This window comes from Dipodomys ordii, unplaced genomic scaffold (genome assembly GCF_000151885.1).
Source record: "Dipodomys ordii isolate 6190 unplaced genomic scaffold, Dord_2.0 Scaffold102, whole genome shotgun sequence".
Classification (NCBI taxonomy): domain Eukaryota; kingdom Metazoa; phylum Chordata; class Mammalia; order Rodentia; family Heteromyidae; genus Dipodomys; species Dipodomys ordii.
The window spans coordinates 5,430,461-5,447,928 of NW_012267318.1; the positions used below are offsets into that span (position 1 = coordinate 5,430,461).

General features: G+C 40.4%; 1 protein-coding gene across 1 annotated transcript in view; it reads left to right on the plus strand.

Annotated features, from left to right (window-relative positions):
* Fry (furry homolog (Drosophila)) overlaps positions 1–17,468 on the plus strand; it is a 291,396-nt gene that overhangs the window by 41,651 nt on the left and 232,277 nt on the right. Inside the window, exon 2 of the mRNA XM_013027318.1 lies at positions 11,180–11,379. Within this exon, the coding sequence (XP_012882772.1) occupies positions 11,180–11,379 (200 nt within the window). The remainder of the gene's footprint in view (positions 1–11,179; positions 11,380–17,468) is intronic.

A 17,468-nucleotide genomic window follows, 5' to 3' on the forward strand; every position in this document is an offset into this window, starting at 1 on the left:
GACACAAGAGGAAGCCTTGGCTTTATTTCTGGTGGTTACCTCAAGGCTCAATTGAACATTTTTAAACACATATTATGTGGTAGGTATCTGTGTTTCACAAACTCAGGGTTAGACCTGCCTTACCTCTGTCTGGGCAAGACCCTGTATACCCAGATCTCAAAGTCCACATAGGGTTCCGAAGCATGGCAATGGGAAAGAGGCAGCTGGAGTGGAGGGAGAACATGGAAGGTATGTGAGGACGTCTCTCCATTCCCCCCCTATCATCTTGTCTCAGCATGCATGCACAGCCTTTGTCTTCAACAAGGGACTCTCGAGTCCTGGGGAAAGGACCAGGCGGTGTTTTTCTCCCCAGCACTTAGCCCAGGGCTTGGCATACTCAGTTGAATAATGGTGCTTACTTAATATTCTTGGATGCAAACATATACAATTCTACAATATAATATTTATGTGGATGCAATTTAAAACATGGACACACAAAAAAAAACCCTAAGTCCTAAAGAAGTGTAGGGTTTAGAGTTGGGAGCATGGCTCACGTGGTCGTCTGCCAGCCTAACAAGTGTGAGGTTCTGAGGTAAATTCCCAGTACAGCCTACAACAACAACAACAAATGTAGGTTTTAAACTTATCCTACCACTAGAATTAAAGTCTTGAACAGTAAGAAAATAAGCATGGATTTATTTGGGCGGGGGCAGAGGGGATGGAAGTCAGTAGGCTTTCAGGATGAATGGTGATCTGGTGTTGCTATGTAGGATGGGGTAGTAAAGGACTATTTGGAGGGACAGCACAGATTTTAGAAATGAGGCGAGAGCAGGAACCAAAGGAGGAGGCAACAATGCTTGATAAGAAATGTACTCATTATCTTGCCCATGTAATTGTAACCCTTCTGTACAGTATTTTCACAATTTAAAAAAAAGAAATGAAGTGAGGCAGGAATGGGAGGGGGAACTGGGAGAAAGTGAAGGAAAAAAAGAAAAAAGAAACGTACTTATTACCTGACTTGTGAAATGGTTCAGTGTGCTTATCAGTATATTTTGCCTAAAAGCACTAACTTCATTAGTTACACAGCGTGTCAACTGAAAGCAACTTTGTTAACTGGATTGATTGTTCTCCCTAGCTTTCCTATTGATTTACTTCTAGTGTTCAGAGTGTGTGATCACTAGCCGTGCCAGGTTCTGGTTAGAAATGCTGACTCTTAAGCCAGGCACATGGCTGCCTCAGGAGGCAGAGGCAGGAGGAAGTGAAGTTCCAGGCCAGCCTGTACTCCATAGGAAGACCCATTCAGTCTGAAACAAAAGCAAAAAGAAAAGGAAAAGCAAACTCTTCCAGCACCACCCCACACCCTGACACTGAATCAGAAGCCTGGGCTTCTTGGTGAACCCAATGTGATAAAGATTCAGAGCAAAAGCTGGAAGTCAGTGCCTTACATATGTAATCCTAAAAGTGAAGATCTGAAGATCACAGTTCAAGAAAAATCTGTGAGATTCTTATCTCCAGTTAATCAGCAAAAAGCCAGAAGTAGAAGTATGACTCAAGTGGTAGAACATCAGCCTTGAATGGAAAAAGCTGAAGGACAAACACCCAAGCCCCAAGTCCAAGCCCAAGTATTACCACCAATAAATAAATAAACACATAAACTGTGTGTGAACTCTAGGGCTGGGCACTGTCCCTCAGCTCTTCAGCTCAAGGCTAGCACTCTACCACTTGAGTCACAGCACCACTTCCGGCTTTTTTCTTTTTGCTTATGTGGTGCTGAGGAATCGAACCCAGGGCCTCATGCATGCAAGGCAAGCGCTCTACCACTGAGCCACCTTCCCAGCCCTGTGCAAATCTTTCTTAAACTTAATATCAGAATATTCAAAATCTTGTCCAAGTATGACAAAGTTTGAATGCATGCAGTTCAAATTAGTGAGGTTTTGCTGTGTAACGTGAGCAACCAGGGGAAGCAAATAGAAAGGAGAAGAAAATGAGAGAAGGGCAGGCAGGAGGGCCAAGGAGTCAGGTCCCTTGAGGAGATGGAGGAAGTGGAAAATCAGGATTATCCTGCCTCTAGCAGGTTATTCAATCTCCTTTTGTAGAGAAAGGACCTTGAAATGTCACTGTAACCTCATCTTCCTTTGCTGGCAGGTCTTGGCAGACACTCTTTCAGGCTCTGATGACAGTACCTACTTTGAAAATCAGGGGGAAGTCCATGTAATTGCATCTTAGCAGGTGACAGACATTTATAAAAAGAAGTCACTGAAGTGTTGCTGTCATTTCTCTAAGATAAAATACTGGAAGGCTCAGGAAGACAGAGAGAAGAAGGAAAAAATTCAGACAGTGACTTGATGCCAACCTTCCCTTTGTTCAACGGCTTCCTTCACTCTGCAGTTCTTGGGGACACTAAAACAGGGACACAGGAGGAAGGAAGCAGAGACCTGTTCTTTTAACTACTCATGTCCCTAGTCTAAACAAGAGACACTGAGAGGCTCTTATCACCAGTGTATCTAGGCAAGAATACCAATGACTGGTGTGAGGTACGTCATTGGTCAGATGTCAGTTATTTTCCTGCATCTGCAATGTTTCACTCATTCACTCATTCCTTGTGCTGTACTAGGGCTTAAACTCAGGGCCCTGTACTCTGACTCACTTATTTTTGCTCACAGCTAGTGCTTTACCACTTGAGCCATACCTCCAGTCAGGCATTTCCCTTACTGGTTAATTGGAGATAAGAATCTCTCTGACTTTCCTGCCCAGACTAACCTAGAACCCAGATCTTCAAATCTCAGCCTTTTGAGTAGCTATGATTATTGGCCCAAAGCCAGGAAAACCTGGCTTGATCCTTTTTTTTTTTTTTTTGTACTACACATAGCTGTTCCTCAGTGAATGAATGCCTTTAGTTGGAAATCCAATAACCTGGTAGGAGGGGCCCCTAAGGCCTGATAGAAGTCCATGGAAAATCTCATTCCCCAAATCACAACATGGATGTTTTATTCATCCTCCTCGGAAGTTCCAACAGTAGGGTAGCCGTGCCACCTCATTTAATCGTCATAACATACAGATGGTCTTCCTGAAGTTGAGCATTCTTTTTCTACTCTGTATTATTGGGAAAGCACTCCTCTTGGGAGCAGGTAGAACCTTTTCTTTAGGGGCAGTGAATGGAGAAAGGCACTTTCTCCCCATGAAGGTTAGGGTCTGGATTTATTTTTTATTGTAAAGATACTGTACAGAGGGGTTACAGTTACATGAACAAGGTAATGAGTCCATTTCCTATCAAGCATTGTTACCCCCTCCTTTATATTTCCCTTACCATCCCTTTCCTCTCCCCCAACTCTCCTCTCCCCACCCCTGCAAAGTTGTAAAGTTCTTTTTCAACATAGTGTCTTGTACATCTCATTGTTACAATGGGTCATCCTGTATCCTTATTTCAGCATTTTTGTTTGTCTCTCCCCCATGTAACAGGGGTTATACCATGGGGGAGAGACATACAAAGCATCAAAAAAATCACCTTATAAATATGTTAGAAACAATAGCAAGAAAAAAAAAACCATTTGAGTCCTTACCTTGCGGTTCATTTCACCTAAAATCAACGTATCTGACTTTTTCTACTTGTCTCAGACACATACTAGTTATTGCAAATAAGGGAATCTATGGAGCCTATGTTTCTTTGGGCTTGGCTTACTTCACTTAATATAATTGTTTCCAAGTCTTTCCATTTCCTAACAAATGGGACAATGTCATTCTTTCTGATGGAGGCATAGAATTCCATTGTGTATATATACCACATTTTCTGATCCATTCATCTACTGAGGGGCATCTGGGTTGGTTCTATATCTTAGCTATGGTAAATAATGCTGCAGTAAACATAGTCGTGCTGGTAGCTTTAGTATGGTCTTGTTTGTGATCATTTGGGTAAATGCCCAAAAGTGGGATTACTGGGTCATAGGGGAGCTCTATGTGGAGTCTTTTGAAGAACCTCCATACTGCTTTCCAAATTGGCTGAACACGTTTACACTCCCACCTACAATGCAGTAAGGTTCCCTTCTGTCCACATCCCCTCCAGCATCTGTTGTTAGAGTTCTTGATGATAGCCATTCTAACTGGGGTGAGGTGGAATCTCAGTGTTGTTTTGGTTTGCATTTCTTTTATGGCTAGAGAGGTTGAGCATTTTCTTTACTCTTCAGAGAAGTTTCTCTGTAGGGCACTTATTTATTGGGCAGTTGTTTATTTGAGGATTTGTTGTTGGGGGATTTAATTTTTTGAGTTCCAGGTATATTCTAGATATGAGACCCTTGTCCAAATGGTGCTGGCAAAATTGGTTAATCACTTGTAGAAAACTAAAGCTAGATCCTTATATGTCACCCTGCACCAGAATTAACTCCAAATGGATCAAAGATCCCAAAGTCAAAGCAGACACCTGAAAACGTTACAGGAAGGAATAGGAGAAATCCTCGGTCTCCTTGGCGAAGGCTGAAATTTTCTTAATAGAGACCCAGAAACACAACAAATCAAAGAAAGGTTGGACAAATAGGATTGCATGAAAATACAGAGCTTCTGCATGGCAAAGGACATAGCTAGCAAGAGCAATAGAAAGCCCACAGATTGGGAGAAGATCTTCATTTTTTTTTTGGGGGGGGGGTCCAGTCATAGGGCCTGAACTCTGGGCGTGGGCGCTGTCCCTCAGCTCTTCAGCTCAAGGCTAGCGCTCTACCACTTGAGCCACAGCGCCACTTCCGGCTTTTTTCTTTTTGCATATGTGGTGCTGAGGAATCGAACCCAGGGCCTCAGGCATGCAAGGCAGGCGCTCTACCACTGAGCCACCTTCCCAGCCCTTCAAACTGATTTTCTTATCTCAACCTTTCCCATTTTTTTCTCTCCTTTCTCCTCTATTCTTCGCTTCTCTTTCTTTTTTTCTTCTTTCTCTTTCTTTTTTTATATCTTTTTAAATGATTTTTTTAAGAAGTTGTACAAAGGAGTTTCAATGCAATATTTCAGTTTATAACAATGCTCAATAGGAAATGTACTCATTACCTTGCTCATGTAACCATAACCCCTCTGTACAGTATCTTCACAATAAAGAATATATATTTAAAATTAAAAAAAGAATAATATGTCTTGAGCGATGTCACCCCTTCTACCATTCCATCATTCTCCCCACATTTCTTTTTCTTTCTTTCTAATTTTTTTTGAGGTACTGAGGTTTGAAATCTTGCTTCTACTAAATCTAGCCCAGATCTCCATTTCTTAATATTACTCTTTAGAGGAAAATAATTCTTCATTTTATTTGTGGAGGGCTTTATGTTTTCCTTTTCTCAACTTACTTTACCTAACTTCCAGTCTCTGTAATTTTGAGAATTTACAGTATGTTTTAGCATGGTATTTCTAAGCACTCTCATAAATACATTAGTAGACAATTTATTAGCACTCTATACACAGTATGACATGTTCTCACGGTAGCTGCGTCATCCTTGGTGATGATTTATGAAACACTCCTGTCATGGAAGTAAACAAAGACAGCAGAGGGGGGTGAGGGTGCAGGGTAGCATGTTTCTAAAGAAAGAACAAGTTCTCGGTAACTCACAAGTTGACTCTCAGCACCTATCAAACCAACAAGATGCTGAAAATCATTTTTACTCAACTGTGACCAATGGCACCTTATCAATCCCCCCCACCAGGTGAAAGATAAAGTTACATTCATCTCTAGAAACTAAACTTGTTTAATCAGACCCCACTTTACATGATTGATACTACACATTATATCCAGAATGCATTTTAATTTATATTATCTTTTGTGTCTGCTCTGGGGCTTAAACTCAGGGTCAAGGCCCTCTCCTTTATCTTTTTCCACTCAAAGCTGGTGCTCTGCCACTTGAGCCACACCTCCACTTCTGGCTTTTTGCTGCTTTAATTGAAAATAAGAGTTTTCTGACTTTCCTGCTTGGGCTGGCTTTGAAACTTAATCCTCAAATCTCAGTCTTCTGAATATCTAGGATTTATAGTCATGAGCCACCAGGGCCTGGCTTTTCAGCAAAAAAAAAAAAAAAACCAAACTAGTTTTTAGGTTGTTGTTTTTTTGGTTGGTCATGGGGCTTGAACTCTGGGCCTGGGCACTGTCCCTCAGCTCTTCAGCTCAATGCTAGCACTCTACCACTAGAGCCACAGCACCACTTCCAGCTTTTTCTGCTTATGTGGTGCTGAGGAATGGAACCAAGGGCCTCATGCATGCATGCAAGGCAAGCACTCTACCACTGAGCCACCTTCCCAACCCAGAAACTAGTTTTTATTTCAAATGCTTGGAGTCAGATTCTAGGAATAGGAGAATCAGGAAAAAATAGTATTGAGTGTTTTGAAAATCTACTCTTGTGTTCCTCTGTCTATAGACTGGGGAGAAGCAGATTAGAAACAACCCTGTTGTGTGAGGGAGCTGGGGGAAAGTGCTTTGTGAAGGAAGCTCTTGCCCATCATGTTTCCACGCAAAATGGCACACAGATGTGTTGTCAAAAGGACAGATAAGAAGAGCTAGTCCTGCTCCACCAAGCCTATTTGCATTACCCTTAGGTGATAAGGCCAAGAATGTGTCTAGATTCCATTTCTCTGTCTCTGTCTCTCTCTGTGTCTCTGTCTCTGTTTCTTTCTTTCTTTCTTTCTTTCTTTCTCTCTCTCTCTCTCTCTCTCTCTCTCTCTCTCTCTCTCTCTCTCTCTCTCTCTGTGGAAATCCACACTCCCAATGCCTTTGGGCAGGTATTACAAGAGCAGGTTTCCTACTCTTCTAAGTAAGAATCAATCCCTCTGCTTAATTTTCCCTTTCTCTTTTACAACGGTCATGGGACGTACATGCATGCATGTGAAACTTCTGGTCACCTTAACCCAGGCTCAGTATTAAGGAAGAATCTTTATTCCTCTTCACCATCTTCCTAGTGCCTAGAAGAACATGGCCTGGAATCTTGGCCCTCATTCAATAAATACTGAATGAATGATGGAGGGGGGGACAGGTGATAGCTAATGAGATATAGAATTACTTCTCTGAAAATCTGTTGGAGAAAACCAGCTGCTTTCCTGTCACATAGCCTGCCACTGGTGTCTGCGAGCTAGTGTCTGGGGTCTCATAGGAGGGACATGCAATCTGGCATTTCCTTTCTCTGCAGTGGCACAATAAAATGTAGCAAAACAACTGATTGTGCAAGAATATTTATTTGTCTCCGCAGGTAGGCGGTTAGACATTCCTAGAAATGTTGGTAACTTAGAGACATTTTACTGAAAACCCAAGCTAGCTAAGAATAGCAGCCTGCAAGTTAAGCCATTGAGTCAATGAAATTGGGGGAGTGGGGAGAGGTTAGATAATGTTTCAAACTCATGATCATCAATTGTGATTATAAATAGGTAGATCTAATAAAGAGAAAGTGAGTCCCAAAGCCTGAAACAGACTTTTAAGAAATGTTTTTAAAATTTGTCATTATAAATATAATTGAAATAGATATTTTACAAATTAAGGAGTCGATCCAGTTTGATAAAAGATGGAAAACCATCTTCTGAAACAAGCCAGTAAGGCAGCAGGCACTTTGAAACTGCTGTTGATAAAAGTACTGGCTTGACTTGGACCTGCAAATGTCCTAAGCATAACTTCAAGGAGCTTAAATACTAGGCCTGTTGGCCTCCATTTCCCATCAGTCCCCTTGCTCTATGCCAGGCTTTCCTGAAGTCACTGGGTTCCAGGTACTACAGGACTGAGGAATAAACATCTTGTGACAAGAATCCTCTCTGGCCCCCAGGAACCAACCACTGTCTTATTATAACAAGCACTCATCTGATAATGGATAACATGATGACACCTTAGAACACAGCTTTGACTCCAACTACCTTATTGTGCAGACCTTCACCCGCCTGCCTCAGTGCTTCTCTATTCAAATCTAAAGCTCTAGTCAGTACTGAGGAAGGAGGGCTGAAGAGCTTGCTCTTTCTCTTTCTGGATTGCAAGATATGTTAATAAATCTCCTTTCTCTGGCCTTTCACCACTTCTTGTGTCTGTAATTTGTGTATTTGGAGCAAGTGTATTTGGAGCCCCTGAGGCAGGCCTCTGGCTTAGGACTCTGGGCACAGTAGATACAAAATTTAGAATAGCCAGGCACCTTTTGGCTTTATTTTTTAATCACAAATAAGTTTCAGTCAAAAAACTCAGGCCTAAGAAGAAATAGACTGATGGTTGAGAACTAGGTTCTGTGGAGTGATAACTGACTCTAAGTATTTTTAGGTTGTTTTTTTTGTTTTCTCTACTTTTCAGTACAGGAACTGGACATTGTCACCCATTGTGAACATTAATTATATCATCAGGCAGGATAGAGTGAGAGTTTATCCCAGCGTTTTGGTCTGTCCCACTGTCAGGCCAGCTGCATTTCTAAGTTCTGGTGGCTTCCTGGATTCCGCTTGCTTTCTTTTGCATCCTTGTCCTGATTGGTTGCATGTTTCTACTCATGGAATTTATCTTACTCCCTCATAATTTTCTGTTTCCAAACTATCATGGACTTAAAAAGCTAGACAAATTGGCTTAATTTTGTCAAATTAAGGAAATGTCTAATGATTTTCTTCCTTTCTCTTTACTTTCTTTTTCTTACTTTTTTTTTGGTCTTGTCCTTTTGGGAAATGGGGATCAAACCCAGGGTGTTGCACTTGTTAGGCAAGTGCATTGTCACTGAGCTAACTCCCAGCCCTTCTGTCATTTTCTTTTGTATGTGTTTGTGCCCACTTGTGATGGTACTGAGTAAGTACAAACTGGTACTAAGTAAAGTGCTTAGAAGCCCCTGAATTTAGCGCCTTTAGCTCTTGCTCAAGTTTGTTTCCCCACCTGGTGGTATTCTACTGCTTGAGCTATGCCTCCAGTATAGATTTTTGCTGTTGATTGTAGATGGATACTCACCATCAGTTCTGCTCAACTGGCTTCAAATCACATCCTCCATGTCTCTCCTCCTGGTGGCTAGGATTATAGGGCTGAGCTATCTATTCTAATGGTAATGCTTGGGCGAGGGTGGACTTTGTGGCTCAGTTTTGTGGTTAAGAAACATGAATTCCTTGGCTTCTAAATATATAGTCCCCAAACAATTGAACTAAAAGGGGCTATGTCACCTGGGTGCTAGTGTCTCATGCTTGTAATCTTAGCAGGCTGAGATCTGAGAATCAAGGTTTGAAACCAGCTTGGGCCAGAAAGTCCCGGAGTCTTATCTTTGATTAACTACCCAAAAGCCAGAAGTGGAGCTGTGGGTCATGTGGTAAAGTGCTAGCCTTGAGCAAAGAAGCCCAACTTCAAGACCCAGGAGAGGCACAGAAAAAGAGGGGCTACTATATCATAATGTTCACTTTGGAAAATCATACTAACAAAAGGCTTGTTAGGAATTTATTATGGTATATAAAAAGAAGTTACTGAAACTCAGGAGTGGAACCAATTCCAGAACATTCATCCTGTTAACACTTACTGTGTCTGTCTCCATCCTCCCAGGCTGAGGCGAGTGACACTTAGGGTGATGGGTGTTGCCCTCTAATTCCTCCCTGCTCTAAAGTTCCAGCTCACTCCTGCTGTTCACAGACTGTGATACAAAATCTTCATGTCACAAAGGCTTTGCAGTACAAGTGCATTGTGTGCGCGCACACACACATGCATGCGTGCACGCATGCGCTAGTTTGAATTTTAGGTCTTGCTCCCTTGACTGGCTTTTTGTGAATCCACCACTTGAGCCACAACTCCACTTCCAGCTTTTTGATGGTTAATTAGAGATGAATCTCACAGACTTTTCTGCCTGGGCTGGCTTTGAGCATTGATCTTCAGATAACAGTGAATTTGTACTTTGATGGTGTAAGTGGAAGATGTGTCTGACAGCTCTGGTTCAAGTGCAGCTTTGTAGGGAGACCAATAAGGATCACTTTCCTGGACATCTCTCACTGGAGTATTTAATTGTAACCCCTAGAGTCTTGTGATTATGGATATGGCCTTGAGATTGTATTTTATATCAACTCAATATACTTGCCATCCAGAAATGGACTCAACCTGATGGAAAAACCATAGATCAGAAAAAGTGGTGGCCTAAGAGGTTTTAGGTTTCTATTCCAAAGGCATGATGCCCTTGATAAGAAGATAGCTTGTGGAGATACATGGTCTTTTGTGAGTTGCAGTGGTAGATAACCTGCTCCAACAAGGTATTTTCACTGGAGAGATGAAGAGGAGGTAAGGTTGAGGCAGGAGGTGTTTCATTGTAGTTCCTTGACCTTGAGCTTGCCCTATTAGAATGAATAATCTCTTTGAGAAAGCTGCTTAAGTGACAACTCCTTTGGGGATGTTTCTGACTGGCCTAAGGCTTGAACTCAGGGCCTGTGCTCTTGCTTAGCTTTTTACTCAAGGCTGGTGCCCTACCACATGAGCCACAACTCCAGATTTTTGTTGGTATGTGCTAGAAATTGATCTTTTTTTTTTTAAGACACGGGGTCTCACTATGGTACCTAGGCTGACTTTGAACTCTTGAGCTCAAGTGACTGTCCTGACTCAGCCTCCTGAGTAGATGGGTCAATACACCTCCATACCCAGCTATCTGCTAGCATGTCAAACAAAGTAACATTAACTGTAGAGAAATGTAAACTTTACACTTATGGTCCAAAGAAATTGAAACAGTTGTATTCTGAATGGAGGCCAAACAGGAGACATCCTCAGACTTTTTCTTTCCAGATAAGATTTGAAAAATTGGCTCTTAGAGACTTGTTGAAGAGATGACCCCAGAATCTTGACCCCACAATCTTTTTCATTGTTTGACTGAAGCACAGAAGACAGAGTTCTTATTGTCAGGAAGAGCTAGACAAGATATCTCTTTTTTCAAATATTCTCTTAATCTATTTGCCTGGAACATGAAATAGAAGCCCAAATATCTTAATATTTATAGGGTTTATCAGCTATATCAATGTGATAGAAAAATCTTGACAATATCAAATGTGATGTAATGCAAACACAACATAAAGAAAATAATAACATTCCAACATGATTTCTTTTCTTTTTTCTTTTTTGTCATTTTGGGATTTGAACTCATAGCGTTGTGATTTCTAAGTATGTATTCTTACCACTGAGTCACAGCTCCAGCCCTCAAACACGATTTCTTAAAGTTTCACATAATTTGTCTGAATATTTATGATGTTTATCCTCAGCCAGTAAGAAATTTTCATTGTTTTTCAGCATCTCCAGTCGGCAACGGTTATATCAAGCCTCCAGTTCCCCCTGCTTCCGGCACACACAGGGAGAAGGGGCCACCAACCATGTTACCTATCAATGTGGACCCAGACAGCAAACCAGGAGAGTATGTCCTCAAGAGTTTATTTGTCAACTTCACCACTCAGGCTGAACGCAAGATCCGCATCATTATGGCTGAACCATTGGTGAGTATGTGTCATGACATCTGCTTAAGTTCATCTCTATACTGCAGTCAGTCTCCTTATCTGTGGGCTCTCCTGGTAGGGATTGAACCAACCTTGGATTGATAACATTTGCAAAAAACAAAAAAGGAGAATTGCATTTGTGCAAAAAATGTACATTTTTGTGTCATTATATCTCAAACAGTATTTTATAGCAGAGGGATGCCAGTAATCTTAGCTATTTAGGAGGTTGAGATTTGAGGATCACAATTCAAAGGTAGCACAGGCAGGAAAGTCCATGAGACTTTTAGCTCTAGTTAACCAACAGAGAGCCAAAAGAGGTGGTATGGCTCAAGGAGTAGGGTGCCACCCCCAAACCAAAAAGCAAAAGGACATTGCCCAGATCATGAGTTCAAGCTCCAGTGTTGGCAAGAAAAACAGTCAGCTCCTGTAGAATTACACCTGTAATTCTAGCTGCTCAAGAGACTGATATTTGAGGTTCAAAGCCAGCCCAGGCAGTAAAGGCCTTAAGACTCTTATCTCCAATTAATCATCAAAAAACAAGAAGTAGAGCTATGGCTCAAGTTGTAGAGTGCTAGACTCGACTGAAAAGGCTCATAAACAGTACGCAGGCCCTGAATTCAAGCCCCAGGACCAGCACAAAAACAAAGAAAGAAAAAAAATACATTTTAACATTGTTTACATAGCATTTATATTATTTACATAGCATTTACATTATGAATTATCTAGAAGTATTTTCATGTACAAGAGTATGTGCACAGGAAGCAGGAAAATATTGTGCTGTAAGGAACTTATCCATCTGCAGAACTGATGTACAAAAAAAAAAATGTTCTGGAATTGGCCCTGACTATCCTGGGACTGTATGCTATCCTCATGTAAAGGGTGGGTTACTATTCCCCTAATTTGCAAAGATGTTTTTTTCTTAATATCATAGGTGATTTTATTAAAGATTATATGGAAATTTCCTAATTTAAAGGGAAAAAGCTGAATGTTAGGAACTTTAATAAAACAAATCTTCAGCAATAACAATTTAATAACATGGTTAAACTCTGCATTAAGGACTAATAAAACAATTTAACCAGAATTACCATTAAATAATGGAAAACTGTATTTAGAGTCTTTGCTATGTATATAGGTTTTTGTTTTTTATTTTGTTTTTGTGAAGTGCTAGAGCTTGAACTCAGGGTCTCAAGCCTCTTACTGGCATTTTCTGCTCAAGGCCAACATTCTACCACTTGAGCCACAGCTTCACTTACAGCTTTTTGCTGGTTGCTTGGAGAAGAGAGTCTTGTGGATTTGTCTACCCTGACTAGATTTGAACTGTGATCTTCAAATCTTAGTTTCTTAAGTAACTAAGATTGCAGGCATGAACCACTGATGCCAGGCCTGTATATGCTTTAAGAAAAATCTTTTATCTGATTTTTAAAGCAGTGTTTTTCAAGTGGCCATCACACTTTTACAGTGAGAACATGTGGTACAGGAAATGTTTATGTGAGGCATTCAGAAACCCCACTTCAGCCTCTGCAAATCAGAAGTAAATACTTGGCTCCCAGACATTTCTATCTCTTCTTACATGGAGGGTGCCCTTGGACTTCACTGTCTTCCTTTGCAGATGCTTCTGCTAGACATCAGGCGTCATGATCCTCATGGTAATGGCTTTACCAGGGCTCTGGGAGCACTGAGTCCTAAGGACAGTGAGGAAGGAAGAAAGTACAATGGGTAGAATCAGATGGCTTGTGTTTGACCTTGATGGGAGCTACATACAATACAAGAAAAGAAAAGGAATTCAGAGAGAAGTAGCTATTATTAGGTATGTGGCTTTCTACCTCCTGTGAAGAGACTGGAGTAGTAAGGAGATCACCCAGAATCTGCTTTGAGAACTATAGCTTCAAACACCTACAGACAATGTCATTGAACCCACCAAACAGATATCTGAAAATGTGTATCAACAGACACATCATCTACTCCAAATGACCTTTATAAAAATTACTATTTTAAATTTGAGAATTCTCATTCCAGAGTTTGGTACATGCATATCTGAAAGCTATAAACTTTGTATTTTTATTATTCAATCAGTGAAGGCTATCTTTATATATTCTGCTTATAACATTCTATTCAATAGCTAACTTGCTATAATTACAGAAAAAATATTTCTTGTTTTTATAGTTTAAGTCATTTACATTTAAACCAGGTGTTGGTGACTCAGACCTGTAATCCTAGCTACTTAGGAAAATGAGATCTGAGGACCACAGTTCAAAACCAGCTGTCACAGACAAATCCCAGAGCTTATCTACAAATAACCAGAAAAAAAAGCTGGAAATGGAGGCATGGGTCCAGTGGTAGAGTGCCACCCTTGAGCAAAAAGGCTAAAGGACAGCGTCTGAGTTCAATCTCTGAAATGGGCAATCAATCAATAACTTAGTATAATGCTTTTTCCTTAATATAGTGTCCTTTCCCCCATTGACTCATGTTTCTGTGTTTCTTCTATTTGTGTTATGAATAGCTAATGCCTATAGAGTACTTAGTGTCTGCCAGAGATGGTGCTCAATTTATTACTTTTTCAATAACCTTAGCTCATCTCCCACTTATAGATGGGCAAAGTTGGCACAGGGAGAGTTAAGTAATTGCCTAAGATTTAATGTGGACTCAGACTGGGTTACACCAGAATCCTCCTCTGGTCCACAGTAACTACACTCTATTTTCAGTCATTGCATAGCCCTCGTTACATAAACAATCTACACTCACTTTTTGTGTGTACATGTATGTTGGTCCAGGGACTTGAACTCAGAGCTTGGACACTGCCCCTGAACATTTTATGCTCAGAGCTAGTGCTCTACTACATGATCTACAGCCTCACTTCCAGGTTTTTACTGATTAATTGGACGTAAGAGTCTTACAGACTTTCCTGCCCAAGCTGGCTTCAAACCATGATCCTCAGATCTTAGCCTCTTTAGGATCACAGGTATGAACCATCAGTGCCAGGCAAGCCCAGTATTTTGATGGTTGTTTTAGAGAGGTATTCTTGTGGGTTTTCTGTCCAGGTTACCTTGAACCACGATCCTTTAGGTTTCAGCCTCTTGAGTAGCTAGGTTTACAGGCAGGAACCACCAGTGTGTAGCACACACTCAGCTTTTACACCAACATAGGACTGTGTAGCAATTTGAGTCAGCCAAGACAAGTTCCCAAAACTCCATTGCCAAAAGCAGTGTTGGTCTTTGCTCAAGGGAAGGAAGCTGCTCTGAGGTCAAGGACATGTCAAGGAGAGGGGTCTAGAGAACAGAAAGTGGTAAGATGAAGTGAAAGTTCATTTTACTCCTTCACTGAGAAGGCAAAAAAAATGTGGAAATTTGGACTTAATTTGTTCATCTTTACTCAGTTTACAGTTTGTTACTATGGTCATTTTTGTTTGCTTGTCTGTTTGGCTTTTTTTGCCTCAACTGGAGATTGAACTCAGGGACTGGTCACTTTTTCACTCAAAGATGATGCTCTACCACTTAAGCCACAGCTCCACTGCCAGCTTTGCTGATTAATGGACATAAAAGTCTCATGTATTTTCCTGCTATGAACTGTGATCTTCAGATCTCGGCCTCAGTAGCTAGGATTGTGGGTATGAGCCACCAGCACACAGCTTTTTTTTTTTCCTTTTTTAAGTAGAACTAGGTCTAAGCAACTTGCATGTACCACAGCCTTCTTCTAATTAGAGGGAGACATTGTATGTTTCTATGACACACCCTCAACCTTCTCCTTTACCCCATTTTTTAATAAGTTTTTTATTGTGAAAATTCTGTACAGAGGAGGGGTTACAGTTACATGAGCAAGGTAATGAGTACATTTCTTATACGGCATTGTTGTGTGCCCTCTTTTGTTTTTCCCCTACCATCCCTTCCTTCCCATCTCCTTAACTACCCCCTTACCCCTCACCCCCGACCTAAATTGCAGCATTTGTTTTTCAACAGTGTCTTTTTTTCATTTTTTAATTAATAATTTTTTATTGTGGAAATACCATACAGAAAGGTTACAATTACATGAGCAAAGTAATGAGTACATTTCTTATCAAGCATTATTGCCTCCTCCTATTTAAACAATGTTTTTTCCCTTCCCCTCCACAAATTATACCAACATCAAATACAGTGAAAACAGGGATTATACCGTGGGGGAGGGACATACAAAGTAACAAAAAAATCATCTTATAAATATGTGAGAAACAATAGCAAGAAAGAAAAACCATTTGAGTCCTTGTCTTAAGATTCATTTCACCTAACATCAACTTATCTGAACATTTCTAATTGTCTCAGATATATACTAGTTATTGCAAATAAGGGAAACAATGGGACCTAAGTTTCTTTGGGCCTGGCTTACTTCACTTAATTTGTTTCCAAGTCTTTCCATTTCCTAACAAATGGGGCAATGTCATTATTTCTGATGGAAGCATAGAATTCCATTGTGTATAAATACCACATTTTCTTGATCCATTCATCTACTGAGGGGCATCTGGGTTGGTTCCATATCTTCACTATGGTAAATAATGCTGCAATAAACATAGTTGTGCTGGTAGCTTTAGTATGGTCTTTTTTGTGATCATTTGGGTAAATGCCCAAAAGTGGGATTGCTGAGTCATAGGGAAGCTCTATGTGGAGTCTTCTGAGGAACCTCCATACTACTTTCCAAAGTGGTTGAACAAGTTTACACTCCCACCAACAACACAATAGGGTTCCCTTCTGTCCACATCCCTTCCAGCATCTGTTGTTGTTAGAGTTCTTGATTATAGCCATTCTAACTGGGGTGAGGTAGAATCTCAGTGTTGTTTTGATTTGTATTTCTTTTATGGCTAGGGAGGTTGAACATTTCTTCATGTGTCTATTGGTCATCCTTCTTTACTCTTCAGAGAAGTTTCTCTGTAGATCTTCATCCCACTTATTTATTGGGCAGTTATTTCTTTGAGGATTTGTTGTTGGGGGATTTAATTTTTTGAGTTCCAGCTATATTTTAGATATGAGACCCTTGTCCATTGTATGGCTAGTGAAGATCTTCTCCCAATCTGTGGGCTTTCTATTGATCTTACTAACTATGTCCTTTACCATGCAGAAGCTCTGCAATTTCATACAATTCCATTTGTCCCGTCTTTCTTTGATTGTTGTGTTTCTGGGTCTCTTTTAAGAAAATTTCAGCCTGTCCCAAGGAGACCTAGGGTTTCTCTGATTCTATCCTATAATGTTTTCAGGGTGTCTGCTTTGACTCCAAGGTCTTTGATCAATTTGGAGTGATATATAAGAATCTAGCTTTAGTTTTCTACAAGTGATTAACCAATTTTGCCAGCACCATTTACTGAAGAGGCTGTCTTTCTTCCATTCTACTTTTTTAGCTCCCTTATTGAAGATTAGATGGCTGTAGGTCTGTGGGTTCATTTTTGGGTTTTCAATTCTATTCCATTGGTCCTGAGGTCTGTTCTTGTGCCCAGTACCAAGCTGTTTTGACTATATGGCTTTGTAGTAGAGTTTGAAATTTGGTATTGATATTCCTCCAGCCCTGTTCTTTCTGTTAAGGATTGTTTTTGCTATTTGGGTCTTTTATTGTTCCATATAAATTTTTGGATTGCTCTCTATTTCCTTGAAGAATGAGGTTGGAATATTGATAGGTATCACGTTGAATTTGTAGCTAGCCTTGGGAAGTATTGCCATTTTCACGATGTTGATCCTTCCAATCCAGGATCATAGGAGGTTTTTCCACTTTCTAAGTTCTGTTTTGATTTCCTTTTTCAGGTTTTTAAAGTTTTCATCATAGAAGTCCTTCACTTCTTTGGTTAATTCCTAAGTATTTTATTTTTTGTGGGGCTATTACAAATGGAGTTGCTTTCCTGATTTCAGCCACGCTTTTCTCATTGTTGGCATATAGAAAAGCCACCGGTTTTTGAGGGTTAATTTTATAACCTGCTACTTTGCCAAATTTTGAATCAGCTCCAGTTATTTGGAAGTGGAGTCTGTGGGATTCTTTAAATACAAGATCATGTCATCTGCAAAGAGGGAGAGTTTTACTTCATCTTTCCCTATTTGGATCCCCTTTATGTTTGCATCTTGTCTTATTGCTATAGCTAG